Here is a 22,842-nt window from a genome sequence, read left to right on the forward strand (position 1 = left end):
TTGTTGAATAAAGGATCTTGCATGAGAGTCCAACAAATTCAATGTAAAGAAAACACGATTCTATTTTATTGGAATTTAAACAGTGCATTTAAACAATTCTGAATGGATTCCACGAGTTCTTAGAAATACTACACCAATGGAAAACGGTCTAAATAGCAAAACCGGCTTTGAGAATGAACAACAATGTATGGAAAACATGCAACCATGCTTGACAACACACTCAATAAATTACACCATCTTTCTCAAACCATAACACATTAAATTACTTCCTGATGGTCTTTCAAAACAATGACTCCTCCTTCTATTACAGCAATTAACAAAATGAAAATGCAAGTTTTCCATTCCAATGCACTTTACTCACTGAAAACACTGACTCCGAACTGACAAAGCGAAGGTAAAAATAAGTTGAACATTAGCTACACAACTTTACATTACAAATTTAACTAACGTAGTTATATTCTGGTCAGATAATTCTCCTGATATCAGCAAACCAGAATATCGGCAATAATAAATTAATAACTAAAATTCAACTCAAATTGCAAAAGATCTTAAATGATCTTTTCTGTGCTATTTTAGCCAATGATCAGCTTCAAAAGTCCTAGAAGACACAGAATCTAGTCACTAATAACACATCAAAAGGCAAATTCTTCCATGTACAATAAAAGTAATAAACTGGGCTTGTGATGAGAATTCAGAAAATGGAAATGGACATAAGTGTTTATTAGAAGTTGGTTGAGAGAATATTTTAAAAGCAATTTACTCGGTTTATTCTACCCACCTCTGTCACAATAAGAACAAATGATAAAAGTTCAAAATGATTGGTTGTTAAGAATTTAGTCAGAAATGAACCTTTGCACTGTGCATTGAAGTGGCTTTACAATATCGTTCAACACAGTAAATCTTTCAGATTTGTTTGTAATATTTGCCTTTTTGTTTCCACACTGACAGCAGTTTCTCAGACTGCAGAAGCCATACATTTCCTGAATCTGCATCAGACCCACTTTGTTTTCAAAAAAAAGAAAGTTGCTTTGTGCATCCTGAAATCAGTGCTTCCAAAGCCTCATGCAAACTTTACAATTTCCAGCAACCCTTAAAATTTGTGCTTCTGGGAATCTATGTTTTTTTTAAAAAAAACATACAAGGTTTAACATTTTAGAAAAGTATATTTCAATGTAAAACTATATCATATATCACATATTGGGAATGAACAATTTGCATCAGATGCCAAACTCCACCACGCCATTAATTACTCTCACAATCAAACACAACAGGTTATGCCAGCTGTCTGCAGGTGAAGCTGTACAGTGTTTGCCTCGGTCCTTATAATACGAGTGCAGGTCTGTGTCAGCATCTCATCTAGAACATGATTATCAGTCTCACATCAGTCCTTGTTCGGGGCACTCGATTGCAACTGGCAAGAAGTGCTTTATACTGACAGATATTCAAGGAACAGAACAGACACCCAGCAGTAATGCCACTGGGCTTTTAATTTGTCTCCTTTTCTTGCTAAATCTTGATAGTGGCAGAGGTGAGAGATAGAGAGAAACAAAAAAATGGGATTGACTCCTAATGTAAAAGAGAGTGCACACTGTGAGCAGATGATCTTCAACACGTTGAAAGTGGCAAAGCATTTGAAGAGCACATATAGCTAGTGCTTCGCATCGTCAGTCAGGAAGGTTTGCAATGTCCATCTGTTGACGTATTTACAGTGAATTTAATGCACGCAGAGATCCGAGCGATATACAGTGAGCTGCAATATTAGTAAAAGTAACGTCTGTACAAACTCGGTGAACAAAACAAACACTGTGCTTTATTGTAATCTGAAGATTTAGAGACAATGTACTTAGTTTAAAGAGATAAGTGGCCGCTCCTCTCTCTTTTGCCAAACGCTCTTCTTACCATCCTCCTCTCCTTGGTCACTATTCCTTTTCCCCTTTTTGCGTTGAGGAATCATGCCTAGCCTGCACTCTGGCTGCGAGCCCCTGTCGCCGAGCTCTTCTTGTTGAGAAAGTGCCTCTTCCACCAACTGTCCGTTCTTCCCATCCAGCACGTGCCTCAAGGTTAGGTCCTCCGGGCTGCAGACCGCAGTCCCATTTTCACTGCCGCTTAAGTCCATCTCTTCTGAGTAAAGGTTCTTCGATGGAGTCGTACTCTTGACGAAAGTCTTTTCTTTCTCGAGCTTCTTCCCAATGAGATGCTCGTTCATATCGACTCCGGAATCCAGGCTGGTGTCATTGCTGTGCGTCTTCTTCGGTTTCTGGGCGTTGACGCAGGAATGGCGGATTTGAGGCACCGGCTTGCCCTCCAGCGACACAAACCACGCTCTCGGGTGAGGTGAGGGCTTGCCTTTGGTCAGTTCTAACAGGGTCTGCTCAGATATGCCCTGCAGTTCAGTGGCAAATGGAGTCATTCCTCCCGCTTCATTCAGTGTGCCAGGGACTGACACAGATTCCAACAGATTGTTACTGTACCTCCCCCAGTTAGCAGGGATGGTTGGGTTGGAGTCCAGCTCTTGTTTGGAATTGATGTACTCCTGCTGTGCCTGAAGAGCTTGCTGTTCTCTGTGGGCTTCTGCCTGCTGCTGAGAATGCATTGGCATTTTAGGCAGTGTCTGAGTGTAGCTGTCCCTGGTTACTGGCTCAGCCAGAGGGCTGTAGATCATCTGCCTGTTTCGAGGCATTGTTGCTGACCTAGAAACCTGGCCTGGAGTAAGAAAGTGGTCTGGCGTTTGCAGGATGGTGACAGAAGGATTGTAAATAGGAAAATGTTTGTTCAAAATATTAGGCAGTGGGTATGTTTCTTCGTTCGTTGGATGCAGAGTCTTGTACTGCTCTTCTGTGATGTCCTTTCGCTTGGCTAACATTTTCATATGTTTGATTTGCAATGCATTTTTGGGCAGCTCGGCAGCGCTGCTGAATACTTGCTGAGAGGTCGGTTCCCTCTGGTGACTGGTTTCTCCTAATCTTCTCCGAGAACGAACCGTGACGTTTTCGACGTAAATCTTGCAGCTCTCTTTGTTTTTCGCTTCGGCCGTTTTCCCTACACGTTTACAGAAGTCATCGACTTCTTTGCTGGTCAATTCCCTCCTGGGACTGTAAGAGAGGATCTTGGCTTGTTGGGAACCAGAGTTCTCATCAGATTTCAAGTTGTCTTTAATGGAGGGGGTCAGATTAACATGAGTGGTCGCAGTGGTCTGGTCTTTCTTCGATGGCTCCATTTTAGTCTTCCTTCTCCGTTTCTTCCGTGGTTTGCAATACCTTCCTCTGTTAAGAAATCAAGAACATTCTTGTTGAGGAGCCTTTTTCCAACACAAATGAAGTGACAGCACTAATTTACCAGCAGTTAGAAGAGAACATCAGTGTTATTTAGGCAGTGACAGTGCCCTGGTTTCAATAGCAGAAGCAACAATGTAGTGGAAAAACAGTGGCCCCGGGCAGTTTCTTGAAGCTATTGAATTGAAAGACGAGCTTGTATTTTGCCAAATATTGAACTGCAAAGAGACCATGATACCCGACAAAAAGAATGACTCCCAACCTTCCAGAGAATGGCGAGTTACACCAGAGAACTCCAATAGTGAGTGCGATTAGAAACCTTGTACAGCGGTCCACATGAACACCAAAAAGCTGAAGGTTTCAATCCCAGTGCCAGGGGTTAGGGTGCAATAATGGGCCTCAGCAACTCTTTATTAAGGAAAGGAAACTTTGTTTGTTAACAAGGGAAAACATACCCAGCATTTCCACTCCAGTTTCTTCTTCTTCCGTGCCTTTGGCCACACTCCCACCACCACCCCCCTGGCCTCCACCCATCCTGACCCCAACTCCCAGCTCGGGTTCAAAACACCTGATTGTCCATCACCCTGGGAGGTCTTTCCGACGTGGAAGGGCGCTATACAAGTGTAATTTATTGTTGATCTCTATCCAGAGACCCACCTGAAATGCAAGTTTGTATGGCTGTTGGTTGAGGATAGGATTGGGCTGCGATTCTGCCCCTTCCCCCCACAGTGGAATTAGCCAACACTCATTTCGAAAGCTCACCATGAACAATGGCCATTTTGGCCACATCCCAGAGCCTGAACTGAGCCCAGAGTACAAAATTATAATAATGGCTGGAGCACACTCCAGACACTTAATCCCAAAACACTACGAAGATTTACAGTTCCCTGGTGACTATTAAATTTAATGCGACAGGATCAGGAAGTAAATATAAATGTCAGCTCTGAGACGAACATTGTTTGCCTACGATGAGAAGTTAGAAATCAGACATCAATCAACCAATGATTAGTCTAACTAAAATAAAGAGATTTGTTTTGTCTAAGTCAAATAATAATCATTCTTAAATTTGATATAGAGCCTTTCAAGCCAAGAAGACTTCTCTAAGTACTTCACAGGATATACTATAAAGTGGAGTGACTGTGTATTATTGTGGAGGAACACGAAATATCGTGTGTTAATATCAACACAGGGAATGTAGTGGAAGTTAATTCACGTCATTGTGGTTCTGGAAAGGATCTGAAACAAAAATTCTTTCAGGCCCTTGCTGGACGATCTCACAATCGTGTCAACCTGGGATGAATCTTCCAATTATTCCCAAAATATTTCCATTAGTACAATTTTATGCACCAAATTACTGCAATTTTATACACAAAATTACGACAATTGTATGCACAAAATTTTATAATAAACATTATGAGGAACAACCATCAGACCACAGGGTTCATTTGAATTAATCAATAGGTATGAGAGAATGTGGTGCCCCGGAGCGATGGCAGGGCACAGTAATTCAGACAGGCAGGTCAAGGGGAGGAAGAGGCTTCAAACCAAACTGCTGCCTTGAGGCCTTGAACTAGTGATTTGTGCTCCAGTGAATTATTACTGAAATCTGGGTAAAGATTCATGTTCCTGCTGCCTGCCAAGAGGGCAAGCTGCTGAACAGCTTATGGGAGCAGCCGTTGGGACAGGCATGATGGAGCCTCCTCCATTCTCGTTCAGCCACTTCTCTTATGCCCATTCCCTGACAGTTCAGTAACTGCAACTAGTTTGGAGGAATGGGGGGGGGATAGTGGAGGCATATATGCCCCAGCAGTCGTGGAAACCACAGCAATCTTTATTTTGCTTTTAAACAACATTTTAATACTTTATCAAATGGCGTTTTCTTTTACATTTGTGACCTCAGGCAGTCTGAGGCGGTCAGCAGGGGTGGTGTCTGTAGTGCAGAATTTGCTATGCTTCAGTCTTCCACTTCATCAAAAGTGTTGAAAATGATTAACTGCACCTGGATCAAAGCCGGCAGTTTATACATTGCTGCTTCCAACCCCAGGTCATTTGACAGGTAGCTGTGTGCTGGAAGGGAGTAGGGATCTCTTTACAAAGACACTTGTCTGATCAGGATTTGGGAAAGCCACTTGATTTTAACAGGATTGAATGGTCATGCACTATACGAATAAGCCATTCAAACAGCATTTTATCAAATACTACTTTTCTCGAAAACAAAACACTTGAAGATGTACATATTCATCTGGGACACTTACGATACTCCAGTGGTATAGGTGTCTACAGACAGATCGGGATATCCAACTCCCCTACCTGCAGTAACAAAAGAGCACAGCCACGAACCCCACAAGGATCACTGCAGTTCCTCCTAGGATGGCCACCAGCAGCACGCTGTGGTAGGCAGTTATATCCTTTGCTATTCGATCAATAGAACCTGGATGAACCAAACCAGACATTAATAATGTCCGAGCTTCGCATTTCTCTGCATCTTATTTTGAAATGGGACAGTCTGTTTGCTGAGACTTCAGTAAATGACACAGGCTGTGTATAAGTTTACACTAAACACAGAATCAACATTAGAATCATAGAAATTTACAGCACGGAAGGCAGCCATTCGGCCCGTCGTATTTGTGCTGGCTCTTTGAAAGCGTAATCCACCCACTAGCATTTATCTGCGTTTTTCCCCATATTCCTGAAAATGATTTATTTTTAGACATTTATCTAGTTACCTCTTGGAAACTAATATGTATCCTGTCTCGACCCCCATCAGTAATTTACTACGAAGCCCGGTAAATAGAGGGCATAAATAAATTGTACTTAATAACATGTTCAACATGGTCAATAAGTCTACCCGGAGGCAGCACCAAGTGGATGCTGAACATTTTCCCAAGGAGGGAGGGACGGAGAAGAAATAAAAGATGCAACCCCAGAGGGTTGTTCCTTTGCAGCTCTCGTCATTAACTCTCGGCCAGAAGTCGATTCCCTGTCTTTCAGTTTGGGAATGCTGTTTGGCACTGAGACAGAGTGGGAGCATTGCAACATCAAAAGAGTGAAAAGGAAAAATATTTCACATACCCTTACATACAACTACTTGCCCTTATATAGTGCCTTTCACGTAGAATGAATCTCTCAAATAATATATTTTGAATCGCCCTCCTGGAGAGAATTATGAATCAGGATAAATTATCCAACTAAAATGTAATTATAATGCAATCTCTTGCAATGCCAATGTAGGCCAATACACAATAGTAATGAGAAGCATTTGACCACGACTGCCAACTTTCAGTCTCCTTTCGAATGAACTGAAAAACTTGGCTGTGTTCCTTCCATCGCCATCTCAAACATACCAGAATGACATTGCTGTTTTGCTAAATGCATCCAACAAAAATGTACTGTTACTGCAGAATTTTGAATCTGTTAACACATTCTAATTTATTATTTGCCATATTTTCTGAGGGTGAGATCAATTAAAGACAACCTAGAATCTTCCAGGAGCTCGTCTCAAGTTGTGCCAGTATTTTAGTTCCTCAAGGAGAACAAAGCCAACACAGGAGTTATTTTGGTATGCACGGTTCCTTCAGCCTCAGGGCCTAGCAGCGCTGCCGACCCCACTGAATAAGAACACAATGGTGGGTCTATGGATCCTGGTACGTAAAAATATATTAATTAAAAGCTCAAAACATGTTCATCATTCACCTCAATGATTTCAGAACTTTCAGAACAAATCTGTGAAGCAGATTGCCACTGTTTAAAGCAATTAAACTCAATCCAGTTTGACCAAGGATCCAGTTGCTTTGTGAGGTTAAGTTGGAGTCACATTTCTGCACTAAAATGAAAGCAGTGTAAATTTAAGATTTTCTTTGTCAGTGAATACTGTTGATTACCATGTAACCCATAACTCTATATACTTACTGCTCCAGAAGCACAGGCTTAGAATACTCAGCCCCACTTCCAGAAATTGTAGAATGTCAGGAATTATAAGATGTTGGAAAATAACACTGCTTACTCTGAGGTTAAATGAAGAACGTGTGCATTTACCTGTGTTTATAGATAATGGGGCAGCTATCCAGTGTCCCAGATGAGGAGCTTCATATATCCATATAAGACGTCCACCCTCGTTCTTAACCATTCCGACTCCTCTATTTACCCAAGCACCTGTAATGAAAAATGAATTAAGAGTGCGTACTATATTTCTCGTTGTTTGCAATTAAGTTTAGAATCCACATACACTTCTGATTTACATTGGACCACAAAGCAACACAAGATAAAACAGTTCACTTTTTATTACCTACCAAGTAATGTATATACATAAATAATATATACACATATATATATATAGAGAGAGAGAGAGAGATAGAGGTCTATGTTTAGATTCAATTGACACAAATTGTCAGAATACGGAATGCCCTGCCCTAGGAGGCCAAAGATCAGAATCAGTTTAAGTATTTGAAAGGGATTTAGCTAAATGCTAAGGAAGTCAAGGTATTAAAGGATGTAGAGAAAAGGCAGGCAATAGTTTCAAAGGGTAAGAGGTGCAATTAACTAATTGCCAGTTTGTATGTAGGTGCAAAGTTAGCTGAAGTTGGCATAAACCGATTAAAATGCATTCCCTAGAAACAGAATAAACCCTTGAGGTCATCATTGCGCCACTGCTGCACTTTAGTAATCCTGCCTGTGTCTCTGAAACACCTTCAGTGCCTGTATTTCACATTAGGCATCATTTGTAATGCCATTTCCTGACATACCAATTTTCAGGTCAAATGTCCAGGCTGGAAGAGCATCTGCATGTCTCACTCGGTGTGTTGGAGGCAGAGGTAATGTAATGTGGATTGGCCCAGTCACCGTCATATCTTCTTCTGCAGAAAATAGCTGAACACTGATAGCAGCCAGAGGCGTCAGCTCAATGCTCTTCAAGCCTGGAACACAAAGCATCTGTATTAAATCCAGCAAACCAGTTAGTGAACTCAGTGCTGGATTAAGGGCAGTCCCTATCCTTCCCAACATTCACCTAAAATACATGGTTTTTACTTTCTCTTAAATATCAAAAATGTTTCTTTCTGTTTGCTACTCCTAGTGTTTAGTTCACAGCCAATGTAACACTCCTCCTCCTCCTTTGAAGAGTACTCCTGCATCTAGAGTGAATCTTTCAATTTTCCACACCAGCCACCTTTAAAATCTCTGCGAAGGAGGTCCCTATATAACCAGTATGACGGAAAACATTATGCTGTGGGGTAAACGGTGTGCTGTGGGGTTGAAATTGCTCAAGCACATTTCACATAGCACCGGCACAGCCAGCAGCAAAGATTCTTTCAGTTCATTAAACAGAGCTGGAACAGAACCTTGGCCTAACACATAAAGGAAGACTGCTAGTTCATTGCACCACTCATGTCCCTAAACAATTATTTTTAATAAGTTACTTCATTCAATATTATCCAAAGCTTTGGTGCACAAAAGTGTTACTATATGAAAACAAAAAAAGCTAGAATAGAGAGAGCAATGATTGCAAGAAGTAAGCAAGGCTTACCTGACTTGTTCATTAGAGTCCCCAGTGTAGTGAGAAAATTGTCTGTACCCCAGGGGGGTTGTGGAGCTGTGAGATAGGCTGTTAGATTAGAAAAAGTGATCTTTTCTGGTAATTTCAATGATCCCTTTGGAAACTGGACACTAGGATGTGATTTGTCATCTGGAATGGAAACGAGACAGATCATTATGACAGAAAATACCTGCTTAACAGCAGTATCTTACTGACTCCTGTTACAGATGTTAAATAGCAATGTAAATCAGATGGCTCCATTCACGAGTCAGTTACAGAGTGTCAATCCTCATTCCACAGCACGAAGGTTAGCTACTTCTAAAGGAAATGTCAGCACTACATTCACTCACTTAATATAAGCAATAATTTCCATTCCAGTAATTTCAGTTATCAGTGGTAAGAATAGTAAATGAATAATAAAGATAGTCACTTACTTAACCCACCCATTTTTCCTCCTGTAATTAACACGGTATCTTCAAACAGCCAGAGACTCGCTCGACTTTGTGGCAGCATTGAAAGGGTTACAGCTGCAAACACTGGCAGAAAGAAACAGTAAATAGCCCATAATACATAGTCCCCACAGTTTACAGTATATCCTGTATATTGCTTTGAGATGTCCTCCTGAATGAAAGATGTTATGTCAAATGTAAGGATTATTATTATTGTAAAATTTCCCATGGATAGTGAGCATCCTGAAAATGCGTGCTGTGTTAGTTGTCGGATGTATATTCTGCCCCTCCTGTCAGTTAATGCAAAACTGCCAACTTAGTAACACAGTGGCAGATGGAAAATGTGTCAAACAGTGTTAAATGTCTCTCTCCCCCTTGGTCCCACTATGAGCAGCTGAGCTTTCAGCCTCTGCTCCCCCGCCTTCTGGCACTCTACCAAAATCCCTTTGCCTTGTGCCCCATTTCGAATTACCTACCAAAAGGTACGCAGTCAGTCAACACAATGGCTTGGTGAATCACAAGAACAGGGGAGGTGTAGCTTACCTGGCACTCTTCTGGTTTTCCAAGGCAAAGATGTTAGCACGTAGCCTCCTTTGCTAGCTGTGACAGTCAGGGTAAGGCCCAGTTCATAAGGTACTCTGAAGACCACACCTCCGCTGTCTTCAGTGAACGCAGAGTTGGTCTTTGTGTGATTAACAAAGACATCGACGTGGGCCTCTTGTAGATAATGGCGAGTGACCGCATCGTTTATTTGCACCTTCAAGGTAAATATGGTCCCTGAAACAACAGCAGGTGAACACCATGGTGACAGTTCTGTTCAATATTCAAGAATGAAAACTTTTAAATATCCACAAAGAAAAGCTGTTTGCTTTAGGATCCTCTCCAGCGTGTGGGCCAGTATTATTTTACAAAATTGTATTCATTCCACAGGGCCAGAACTGTAGGTGGTTATATCCGAGATTAACTCTTTGAAAAGTATGGGTCTCAACAGGCAAGGAATGTGTATGAAAGAAATGGTTAAAAGCCTTAAATTAGCCTACAGTTGGGACTCTTTTCTTGACTAGGATCTTTGTGGGATATGGTGGGTAATTTACAAGTTGAGGAGGGTAATTAAATCACATTGATCTAGCTCACGTTGGAGGTCCAGTCATTCTTGCCTTATATTATGATCACCATTTGCTGAATAATTTATTTATTTTGTAATGGTCTGAACGAACAAGTTACATTCAGGAGTTGCCTTCCAGCTGACTGACAAAAAGCTTTCAGGTTTGATGATAAAACACCCAGTACATTTTACTGCAACATCTGTCCCTCATTACAGGGTAACAGATCTAACATCTAGCATCTAACCCTAATACATCCAGACTGTCAGCTCTATCAATTCCAATTCACCGGCTATCAGAAATACCTTTCTTTGTCCAGCGTGGGTGACAAACAGTGGAGAATGGTAATAAAAAATATCAGGCAAATGGGAAGAAACCCAAACACCTCTCCACCCTGAAAATGCTCTCGTTGCAGTTTCGTAAACTGTAATGTTTATTTCCTGGTACAAAACTAAAACCGTTCCAAACATCAAAAACAATGATATGCCTTTTCTTTTTTAGCCCTGGTTTGATTGTCCAGTATTTGAGGGTGGGTCGCATTGGCTGATCCTCTCCGTCAATGGCAGTTGCTACTTTATAGAAAACAGGGTGAAAGATTGAAACTGGTAGGAACTTGGCCAAAATCTGCAATTGCCATTGCAAATCCAATCTGTAGCCTGGCACAAATCAAACACTGACAGCTGGAGAACACCAATTCTCATGTGGTTACTGTTACATTACTTTGAGCAAGCTTCAGGTCAACACATACAACAGAAAAATTAAGAGAAAAACGGGAACAATAGAGCATATACAGATTAAAAACAAATTGCTGATGCCCACACCAAATAAATGCAGATTCCAGGCTAGCTGTTTTTCCTGGGTGCATTCTCGTCTTGCTACTTCTGTCATAGACCTCGGGCTCAGAAAGAGAGCAGTAAATTAGATACAGAACACCTGGTGCGATCACGGTGGGTGTTGGACATCGGGCAGTGTAATTTTAATTCTGAGGCTGCCACCAGAACAAACATCAATCAACCTACAGCGCATGAAGTTCCTCTGCCTCGGAGAGATCATGTGGTGGTATCTAAACATCCTTGCAATTCAGGCACCGAGTTGGCATAAGACACCAGATGGTGCCACTGTTGTCCTCACACTGAGGTCTGGTAAGCTCCTGACAGAAATGAATAACATTCGACCATTGAAGATGAACACCCTAGCCTCCTGTCAGTCTCCTCATTGTGCTTTACAAAACTATTTCAACCTTACTTCGAAGACGCAGGAAAAGATCTGGAAGTAATGGATCAGGATCCGTGTTGATGTCTTTCTGCTCACCGGCTCTTAATTCTGAACACACAAATGGTATTAGCTACACACGATCTCCATTCCTGCACTTCATATAAAGACTGATCCAATGAACCATATTCCTGAAATCAGAGGTGATACTAAATTAAAATTCAACACTGAGCAACACAGAATTTGGGGAAAAATAAAATGGGAGATTCTTCCTTGGCAACTTCTCCCAAAAGCTTTGCAGAAGATGAACAATTTACCAGTAGAGATAAAACGTTCCAGTTTAATATTTCTTTTGAGTAATAATACTGTTATACATCTTCTATACTAATAAAAATGAAATGTCTGTCTGACTGCCAAGAACGCAATAACCGATTGACATAGAGACATGATTTATACCTCATCGGAAAGTTCTTACATGGGCATACATTTTTCAGGGATCTCCTATCGTGACCTAAACAAGTTCATCACACATATATGGACTCCCAACAAGTCCTCCCAACCATGAGTCCTCACATAGTAGTCCTCCCAAAAGGATGTGTGCGCAACTATGTGAACATGGGATGCTAACGAGTTCAATAGAACATTTTCTTAATCCTTAGGTATCTTTATCCCTTAAAACCGAAGATCAAGCCATTCAAAGATAAATAAAAATGCCAGACGAAAGATGGATGGCTGATTAAATGAAACTGGTAGCAAGCGTAACAGCAAAAGGTACAGCTAGTACATATATATATAATATATATAATAATCCTTGCATTTCATATAGCATCTTCATTGCGATATTTCACACTCTAAGTTGGAGATTTATTCCAATGGATGGTGTGTAATAGGGTTTCCTGCCTGAATGAACCATTATCCTGCCAATATGGTCATTATCACTTGTATGTACCAAGTAATAGTTCAGCACTCCTTTTGAGCTCTTCAAATTAATGCGAACCAGTGACCTGTGAAAGCATCATCTGGCTTCAGCAGGCTGTTCCTTTCATTCTCAGCACATGTGGATCTCTCGGAAGAGGGTATTTTGTGATCCTTTGAGCCCAAACACCCAGTTATCGCCTTATGGTGCACAGCCTCAACGAACAAGATCTGGATGTTGCTTCTGTCCACGGACTTTAATGGATTTTTAAATTAAATTTTAAAATTTTAAATTATGCTTGGATTACCTTTTTCCAATAATTTACAGTCCTCTTTCAGTACAAAGGGGTACAAATCCATCACAGATAGATCTACTTTTCCTCTGTTGACCGTAAGTGTGCTATGTGCTAACATTATGGGATATAGTACATAGGTAGTTCAGACATTTGTGCATGTGACTGTCAGGAAGGTGGAAAGCTAACTAAATGGACCTTGGGTCTTTTTTCGTCTACAACAACAACAAGATTCCATTTATAGAGCGCCTTTCACGTCGGGAGGACGTCCCAAAGCGCTGGACAGTTGGGTCAGGACCTGAGCAGGGGGGAAATGGTCAGGGTGAGGGGAGAGAAGGGAGGGAGCGAGGAGGGGGGAAATGGTCAGGGTGAGGGAAGGGAGGGGGCGAGGAAGGGGTAGAGAGTTGAGAGGGGAGCTGAAGGCACGGTTAAAGAGAAAGGTCTTGAGAGCGGCCTTGAAGGAGGAAAGGGAGGAGGCGGCGAAGGCACTGGGGGATAGAGTTCCAGAGCCTCGGAGCTGAGAGGCTGAAGGCCCGGCCACTGATGGTAGGGCGGTTGGGGCGGAGGATGTGGAGTAGACTGGAGCCAGAGGAACGGAGGGTACGGGCAGGTAGATAGGGGGATAGTAAGTCGGAGAAGTAGGAGGGAGCGAGGCCGTGAATGGCCTTGTAGGTGAGGATGAGGATCTTGAATTCGATCCTCTGGGGGGTGGGAAGCCAGTGGAGGCGAGCGAGGGTGGAAGTCTAGCACTTCTTATGTTCTCATGTGAATTAAGTCTGAACAATCTAAACCCAGCTCCTGATGAGGCTGAACACAAAGTACAAATCAAGCCTGATGTACAATAATGGGCAATTCACTCTCTTTCAGCAACACATCTTCACCTCAGTGTCTGAAAACACCTCTTACGACACCAAGATTATTTTTTTCCTGCCTCCCATATTGCTGTGGCTTGTCTCCCTCGTGACAACATAGGTCTCAGAAATGAAAGGAAAACACATTAACTCAACTGCCCCACCCTTGATTTTATTCCTGTAGATGTTGAGCAAATTAAAAGTAAAAATATTGCTTTAGTAACAACACAATCTCTCATCACCCAGAGTGTTAAATGTTTGATTAATTTAGCATCTAGGTGTTCCTGTTTTTACATAACGTCCAGATGAATCGTAGGACGTTCTCCCTTGAATTTCCCAAATGGAGAGAACATTTGCTCAATTTTCAAAGCTCTGTAACTCTTAGTCCAGACCAGACTGTTTTGCTACGAGGGAAAATTCACTGAACCTATCAATCTGACTGAGATACAACAGTATTCCAAAAAGCACTCTAGAAAGGAACAATGTGTAAAGTAGACAACATTTGTGGGAGATCAGCTCCTCGTAAAAGTCCATGAGGACAGTCTGACGTGTTGTGCTCCTTTCTGAAGCTGTATTAATTCATTCCATCGGTTTTTCAATTATGGGGTCAGGATACATATACACAAGTACATTGTTGCCAAGTATGGCTTTGGCAACTAACTTCCTGTAATATGGATATCACATCTGCTTCCTTACGATCTATCAGCCTCCCTCGAATCCAGACTTCTTCAAATCACTTCACTGCACTTCCAAAACCTTCTCTTGTCCCTCGTGCTATCCTGCGACGATACAGACTAACCACTAATAAACCCAAAATATCTAGTTGCAAGATAAAAAGGAAACAAAAACGTGTTTTACAGAATGTAATGCAATCTCTGTGATTGGTAATCATACAAATTGTTCTTGCTTCGCTTTCAGTTTATCATGCCTAAAGACCTTCAATTCAGTTACATATTTTCTTATGTTACAGCTATTGATTCATCCTGTTGTCAAGAGAAAGCTAACAAGAATCAATTCCTCCAGCAATATACTGTATTATCGGAAGCACAATACAGGGCAACCTGCTATAACGTATTATGGGTCCGTATTAAAATGAAGCATGAAAAAAAGCAAGCTTCTAGATTCTCACCGACTTCACCCCCTACACAATTGCACTCAGTAGGTGGAACACATGGCTGAATCAGCAGTGCTTGCGCACATGCATGCATACATGCATACAGCACATAGGACATGATGTTAGCACCACTTTTTGCGCATAGCGTGCATGTGCAGTGCATAGGAAGCGACTTAATAGCAACTTGATGTTCTGGAAGTGAGCCATTTTTTTTTAGAGCCGTGCTGTACTGTGCTTCCAGTACAGCATAGGTCCACAGTATACCCAGGCTATAAGTGAACCCATATTGAACCAGGATGACTTATAACAGGACTAACCTTGTATTACTGGAACTTGGGGAAAAAAAGAGCTTCAAAATTAAGGCTGCATGTAAGAATCCGGCAAATTCTGGACACTCTCCAAGATTACATTAAATCTAACCTGTGACACTGGCCTTTTAATTCGTATAATGCTTTTGAAAAGTGCTAATTGATTGCTTATTGTAAAATATTTCAGCATTCGCTGCATTTTTAGCTCTATTTCAGTAGCACCATTCTCATTTTTTTGAGACAACAATGCTAACCCGATAATAATATATAAAGCAAAGCATAATTTTACCTTGAGGCTGAGATCAGAATAAGCTGACTCAAGCTTTGCTCTAGTGTTATCGGCACCTAAATTCTTGGAATAAATGATAAATCTTACTGAATCACATGTATGTAGAATTGCTGGGATTATTTCAGTACAATAGTGTGCAATACACAACTCTGACTTCGGAAATATTCTGGTGCAATAATCGCTCGGTTCAGATCCTCTGAAGATAGTAATAACAATCCATTAATTTGATATAGCGCCTTATCACATCTTCGAGACGTCTCAAAGTGCTTCACAGAATATACTGTAAAGTGAATTGACTGTGTTTTGTGGGCGAAACACAGCAGCCAATTGCGCACAGTAGTGTCCCACAAACAGTCGTGGATCGAGTGACCACATTTTTTTTTTGAAGGGATTATTACCCCCGGAAAAACAATCCACCAATCACCTAACAACTGGGTTCCTGTTTACGCCTACTTACTACTGATCCAAAAGAGGCTGAACATAATCATATAAAAGCCCACCATAATGTCAAAACATCAATATGTCAAATAACTAATTTCCGGCTTTCATTTTATCGTGAACTCAGACCTGTCCTACTGATCGTGTAACCTTTCATCTTTCACGGTTCAATGCTATAATAGTAGCTTCAGTGTATAAAACTGACTGAGCATTCATTCTCTCTACATATATTTGTAATTGACATAGAAGAGCATTTGCAGTCACACAGCTTTTGATGACACAACTTTATACAGTCAACACATGATCACTGTTTTTTCTTCCCTTCTCCCTCGCCTACCGACCCCCACCCCTGCCCCCCCTTCCTCTCCATTTACCCACCACAAACTGCCCCCTCCCAAAACACACACAAAAATCAGAGGACTGGAAAAAGTGTGAGAATTCTTCAGATTAATCAAATCATGTTAATTGATTCCCAGAGGGAACACATTCCAGATATTCAGTCTAGCAACTTCTGAGCTGGCTGAGAGACTTATCTATCCTTCTGCTGTGTTCTGGCAAATTATTTTTGCTGTAGGAAATATCAACCCCCCCCCCCCAAGACAAGGAAATACACTATCTGGCTTAACAGATTTCAATATATTTGCACAGATTGATCTATTACACTGATTAAAACGTGAGGAGCTTTAGCCACCAGACTCAAAAAGACTACAATATACTATAGTTACAACAGGCAAGTTATTTTATTCAATATACACACACCATCTGTCATAAAGAATTCAAATACTATACATGAAATGTAATCTAGACCATGTTTATCATGTACAAATTCTACCCTTAAGTACAAAGATCTCTGTTGTAACCTTTATGAACTATTTTCAGTTGACTGTCACATTAATTAAAGCTTCACACAAATAATTAGTTCCAACTCCAAATAGCTTGGAAACTAATTTAAGGATTTGATGCCGTGTTCATTGATTGCTGGGGATATAAATCAAAAGAGGTCCCATTTTTAAACCAAAATGAGTGACCATCATTCCTGATGAGCAACACTGGATCTGTAAAACACAGCATTAACATTTCTTGTTGAGAATTCTAGGTGAAGGGGCCAAAGTACAAATCACTTAATGGCACCAGTATTGAAAGGAGGGGACAAGATAAATTAAAGAGCAGTGCTTCTGCGATGCCATGCTTGGGTTTTAAAAGCCTGTAAACAAGAACAAACCATTTATCTGAGCTTGTCTGTGACTGCTGTAACAAATCTTTGATGCCCATCTGACCTGCACCCAAAAGTGGATCAATGAAAAATGATCCTAACCCCTGAGGAGCTAATGAATACTTGAGTAATGCTGATTACCAGACTCCTGTGTTTGACAGATTCACAATAAATCAGTCAGAACACTTGCAAAAAATAAAGCATCTGCAAATAGAGTAAAACAGTGAGTTATTCATTTTATAGGAGCCAAACTCTTCCAGAGAGACTTTTAATTTTGCATGATCAGTTTATTTCAGTTTTATACAGAAAATGCATTTACCACACTTGTATACATTTTGAATACAATAACTGATTAGAAGAGTATTTTGATATTTCTAACGCATTCTTCCTAAAGATCAGTGCACCCTCAGGATATAGTTTTTTAAATATATTTTTGTACAGTTTTATGATCTTTAGTGATTTCTACCTAGGACAATCGGACAACTCCTTCTGGTATGAAAGGCGCTAAATAAATGCAATTTGTTGTTTGTTGTTCCACCCTGCACTTGGGTCATGTGGAGCAAGACATTGGGAGAGGATCGATGGGCCTCACACCATCTGAGGAATATGTTCAGACTTCAATATGGTCCGACAGAAGGAGAGCACAGTCACTGTCCGTTAGTCTGGCAGTCTCCGTGGTGTAGCAGGACCGTTATTTAAATATACTGCCTTTCCAATATTCTTGCCTGGCAGTTTGTTGTTGATCGAAACACAATACAAAAACATGCTATACTTCATGCCTTTGACACAGGGAGAACATCAAAGAAGCCTTTAAAAAGGCTGAGTAGAAACCCAAGCTGGGGGTGGAGGATTGCCAAAAGCACAATCAAAGACAGGTTTTGAAAGCAGAGAGAGAAGGCAAGGCGGAGGGATTGTGGAAGAGAGTGTCTTCGGGCTTGCTCACTCGAGATTTCTATTAACATTTCTACTGTTGACAATACGAATTGAGGAACTGTTCATTACATCACAATTACTCAAGTTGCAAGAAGACTGAGGCTGTTTTATCGCTCAAACCTTGCAGTTGTATTAGAGCCACACAGATCATTCCAAACAGTAATTCTTAGTGATAAATAATTTTCTAATGTGTTGATGCATAAGCAAAGTGCAGGTTGAGAAAAAGCCCGTCACAATTCCTCCATGAGGAGACAGGTGGAAGCTTTTGTCAAATTAGATGGTGTGTGGGAATGGTTATTTAATTATCTTTATCTTCCTGTGTCTAACTTGGATATTGTTTCCTGTAATAGGTAGTAAAGATTTCCGGTAAAGAGCTCCAGGACGCTACCCCGAGTGAAGGCCGCTATATAAATTGTTGTTGTTGCAATAAAGAGCAGTGTTACATAGCAATCCCAGGAAACAAAGTGTGCAGCGTTTATGTGTAAAAGGCTGTACACAGGAAATGTGGCCTTTGCTGGCAAACCATACCAACCTGAAACCTTTCACAAGAGATTGGCCAGCTCCACCTTGGATGAATGCTGAGGCAGATATGACGCGTGCCAATATTAAACTTGTACTGGAAGCTCGCAAAATGATAAATTCACTATAAAGGGTCATTGAAGATGTGAAAAAGCGCTATATCAAATGCAAGGATTATTATTATGATTATTAGTCAATACAGAGCCTGGAACTTAAATATTTTTCCAATTTTATGTTACTGTTTTGATGATTCGGAACCTGTATATGTAAAAGCAGATATTAGATTCATGCAATGTGCTGTAACAGTAAAGCCTTTGTCCATCTGCTTTCAAAGACTTATCGTCCTACTTACATTATCCATCATGATTACTACAGCTGCTGTCTGTTTTTCCCCTTTCTGATCTTCTTGAGATATTGTCAAAGCAATCTTAACTTACTGTAGTATGGACTTTCATTTTATTAATTACTGCTTTAACTCCTATACTGCCAACACCTTCAGCAATTATTGTGGGTAATACTGTGGTTTATTAAAATGTATTCATTACAATTGGAACACGTTCAAAACCACTTTTGTCGAGCAATGTACAATGCTGAGCATTTAGGTGAAACAAATTATTTTCACAATAAAATTATGTTCCCTAGGGAAGCGACTGGTTCTCTGCCTCCTCGTCCTCCTCGACCTCTCTGCTGCCTTCGATACTGTTGACTACTCTTTCTTCCTCCACCACCTCTCCTCTCACCTCAACCTTCATGGTTCTGTCCTTGAATGGTTATAATAATAATCCTTGCATTTGATATAGTGCCTTATCACATCTTCTGGACGTCTCAAAGCGCTTCACAGAATATACTGTAAAGTGAATTGACTATTTATTTGTGGGCAAAACGAGGGCCAATTGTGCACAGCCAATTGGTTCAGATCCTACCTCTCACACCATTTACACTTCATCTCCACAACCGGTTTCTCCTCTAGCCCTCGCACCGCCTTGTGTGGTGTTCCTCAGGGCTCTGTCCTTGGTCCCTTCCTCTTCAATACATATATGCTCCATCTTGGTGACATCATCCGCAGACATGAGGTCAACTTCCACATGTATCCGGAAGACGCCCAACTCTATCTCTCTGCCTCCACCCTCGACTCCAGGACCACTGCTGTGCTGACAGAATGTCTGTCAGGCATCAATGGATGAGAGCAAACTTTCTTCAGTTGAACGTCAACATAACCGAGGCTCTCCTGTTTGGCTCCCATCAGCACCTCAACCACTGACACCATCACCATCCAAGGATGCACACTCCACCTCACTGAGCCAGTCCAGAACCTTGGCGTCTTGATTGACCCTCAACTATCCTTTCTACCCCACATCCGTGCCATGATCTGTTCTGCCTTCCCCCACCTCTGCAACATCGCCCGGCTCCGCCACTGTCTCATAGTGCAGGCCGCTGAGACCCTTATACACACATCTCTAACATCCAGGCTTGACTATGCAAACTCCCTGCTTGTCAGCCTCACCAACTCCTCACTCCATAGGCTGCAGATCATCCCAAACTCTGCAGCTTATGTCTTCTCCCACATCAGGCTCTGTGACCCTATCATCCCCATCCTCACCCGACTCCACTGGATTCCCATCACACAGAGGATACAGTTCAAGATCCTGGTCTTCACCTTCAAACACCTTCATGACCTTGCTCCCCCCTACCTCTGCGACCTCGTAACCCCCTACCAACTTGCCCGCTTCCTCCTCTCAGCGGGCTCCAGCCTGCTTCACCCTCCCCCGCCTTGCCCGCATCATCATTGGTGGGCCTTCAGCCCCCACCTTCTGGAACTCCATCCCGTAGTTCCTCTGCCTCACCCCCTCCACTGCCTCCTTCAAGACCCATCTCAAGACCCTCCTTCTCTATAGTGCCTTCAATCACTCACCTTCTGCCCCCCCCCACCCCGCCCTCCACCCTCCCCAACCTCCAGCTCGCGTCCAAAACACTTAACGTCCAGTGCCTTGGGATGTCCTCCCGACGTGAAAGGCACTATACAAATGTAATTTTGTTGTTAAGATCTTTGAAATCACCGAGGAATATAGCAACAAACGTGAAGCACTAGAAAAAAAATGCACTGAGATCAAAACTCATTCTTTCCTCCTCTTAACTCATTCTTTGCCAGGAGTTCAGGTCTGGAATTCTTCACATTTGTCGATCTTTCCTTCTATCAATCTACAGGTTTTGAAAATAACAAGCTGAAGTCCCGCAAATCACATTTTGATCTACAGCAGTTTTTTTTTTGCCTGCGCCTTTCATTCTCGGTGGTGTTCTACGCACTGTGGATTTGGGGCTTGTCTTTACAATTGGGATTGTCAAGTAACGCAAGTCAATTGCAGGTGCAATGGTAATTATTCGTGATAAATAAAACGATCTGATGGGTCCTCAAAACGGGTCCGAAACGGACCTAACAGCAATCCTTCCATTTGACACAGCGCCTTATCGCGTCTTCGAGATGCCTCAAAAGCGCTTCACCGAACATAGCGCAAAGTGGACGGACTGTATTTTTTTGGGGGGACAGCGGGTCTGAAACGGACGGGAGCCTGGGGTGAAGGAGTGGCTTCGGATTAGCCAGAGACCGCCAGCAATGGCGTAAACGTGCACGGAAGGCAGAGAGCGAGTGTTGCACGTGTCTGCTGCACACCGTACACCACACGCGGGGTCAGGTCCTCCCACCCAGACCCGCATCCAGCATTGCTCTTCAGCCCCACAGGTATAACCCACACGCGGGCTCCAAAACGCATCATGACGTGCTCCCACCATCACAGCACCAGCACCGCACACTGTGAGCATCCGATTGAAAATGACACGTTCCGGGCGTGAACAAAAGCCATCACCTTGTCTTGTGAGGAACGGTCTGAAGCGATCGGAGACCAATGCAAAACAAGAGTCTGCAGCAAACAGGCACAGCGCCATGGCTCACCCCCTCCTCTTTCTTCCCCCCCACCGCCCCTCCCCCCCCCCCCCCCCACCACCCATCATCCACCCAATAAAAAAAAATACTGTTGACGTGCATTACACGGTGCGGACTGTGCCTTTGGGAACCGTACGGAGGCAGAGGAGGGGCCGAGGGGAGGACAGTGAGGGATAAGGATGATGGGGGGGTGGGGGGGTCGTAACGGTGAATCTCGGGTCAGTCGGGGAGGGGAGGGGGACTGTGTGTGTGGGGGGGGGTGTGTGTGTGTGGGGGGGGAGGGGGGGGCTGTGTGTGTGGGGGTGTGGGGTGTGGGTGTGTGTGTGTGTGGGGGGGTGTGGGGGGGAGGGGGGGGCTGTGTGTGTGGGGGTGTGAGTGTGTGTGGGGTGTATGTGTATGTGTGTGTGGGGGGGTCGGGGCTGCGCTTCTCTCTCACCTGTTTTATCAGTGAAAGGAAACGAAGGAGAACAGAATAAATAAAACACTGCCGTTACATAGGGGGAGAGGGGGGACCAGACCCGGGGGGGGGGGGGAGAGGGGGACCAGACCCGGGGGGGGGGGGGGGAGAGGGGGGACCAGACCCGGGGGGGGGGGGGGGGGAGAGGGGGGACCAGACCCGGGGGGGGGGGGGGGAGAGGGGGGACCAGACCCGGGGGGGGGGGGGGGGGGGAGAGGGGGGACCAGACCCGGGGGGGGGACCAGACCGGGGGGAGGGGGAGAGAGGCTGATGGGGAGTCGGTGATGATGATGATGATGGTGGTGTGTGGGCTCCGCTGGTGGTGGTGGTGTTGTTGTGGTGCTCTCACCTGAGCTGTGGCCCGGGGGCCGCTGGAGCCGCTCTCGGGCGGGTGTCGCCGCCGCCGCCGCGCCGCTCAGCCCGTCACCGCCACAGCCCGGGAGGGAGAGGCAGAGGGAGAGGGAGACGCAGGTCAGTGCGGCCCACATGGTGTCACAGCCGAGCAGCGGAGCAACGGCCGCCGCATCACGGAGACCGCGCGCCCGGGCTCCCCCGCCTCGAGCTCCGCCTCTCGTGCCGCTGCCGCCGCCACCCGCCTCCCCGCCCAATACCCGCCTCCCCGCCCAATACCCGCCCCCTACCCGCCTCCCCGCCCAATACCCGCCTCCCCGCCCCGCACCTCTCGCCTCCCTCCCTCCCTCCCTCCTGCCCGTCCGCCCCTACCGCCTCCCCGGCCAACAGCGCCCCCCCACAGGCACCCACCGCAATTACAGGTGATGTGAGCAACAACAAGCGCAGAGGAGCAGCAGCAGCCAAACCCCCCCCTCCCCCCTCCCCCTGACCCACACACCCACACACACACACACACCTACACACAATCATACACACACACACACATACATACACATAGAGCATAGGCAACCCCCCCCCCCCCCCCCCACACACACACACACCCACACACCCACACACAGGGCAGACGGACCCCCTCTCACGGGCACGAATGACGCT

The 22,842-nt window shown here is 43.7% G+C and overlaps 1 protein-coding gene across 1 annotated transcript; it reads right to left on the reverse strand.

Moving 5' to 3' along the window:
- Window positions 1-41: 41 nt before the first annotated feature.
- Window positions 42-22,322, reverse strand: LOC103176586 (protein FAM171B). The gene is made up of 8 exons (XM_042336243.1): window positions 22,184-22,322; window positions 9,795-10,028; window positions 9,237-9,338; window positions 8,794-8,952; window positions 8,015-8,185; window positions 7,308-7,424; window positions 5,583-5,703; window positions 42-3,263 (listed from the first exon to the last, which is right to left on the reverse strand). Exons 1-8 carry the CDS (start codon window positions 22,320-22,322, stop codon window positions 1,844-1,846), a joined length of 2,463 nt encoding a protein of 820 aa, XP_042192177.1. The 3' UTR covers window positions 42-1,843.
- Between the last annotated feature and the right edge of the window lie 520 nt (window positions 22,323-22,842).

Source organism: Callorhinchus milii, unplaced genomic scaffold (genome assembly GCF_018977255.1).
Source record: "Callorhinchus milii isolate IMCB2004 unplaced genomic scaffold, IMCB_Cmil_1.0 Scaffold6, whole genome shotgun sequence".
Taxonomy (NCBI): domain Eukaryota; kingdom Metazoa; phylum Chordata; class Chondrichthyes; order Chimaeriformes; family Callorhinchidae; genus Callorhinchus; species Callorhinchus milii.

Excerpts from the sequence above, each read along its gene's own strand:
- LOC103176586 (XM_042336243.1), bottom strand. The coding sequence starts at position 22,322 with ATGTGGGCCGCACTGACCTGCGTCTCCCTCTCCCTCTGCCTCTCCCTC. Across the intron at positions 8,953-9,236 it reads AGGAAAAATGGGTGGGTTAA|ATGACAAATCACATCCTAGT; the intron begins GTAAGTGACTAT and ends TTTCCATTCCAG. Across the intron at positions 8,186-8,793 it reads GACTCTAATGAACAAGTCAG|GCTTGAAGAGCATTGAGCTG; the intron begins GTAAGCCTTGCT and ends TTTGTGTTCCAG.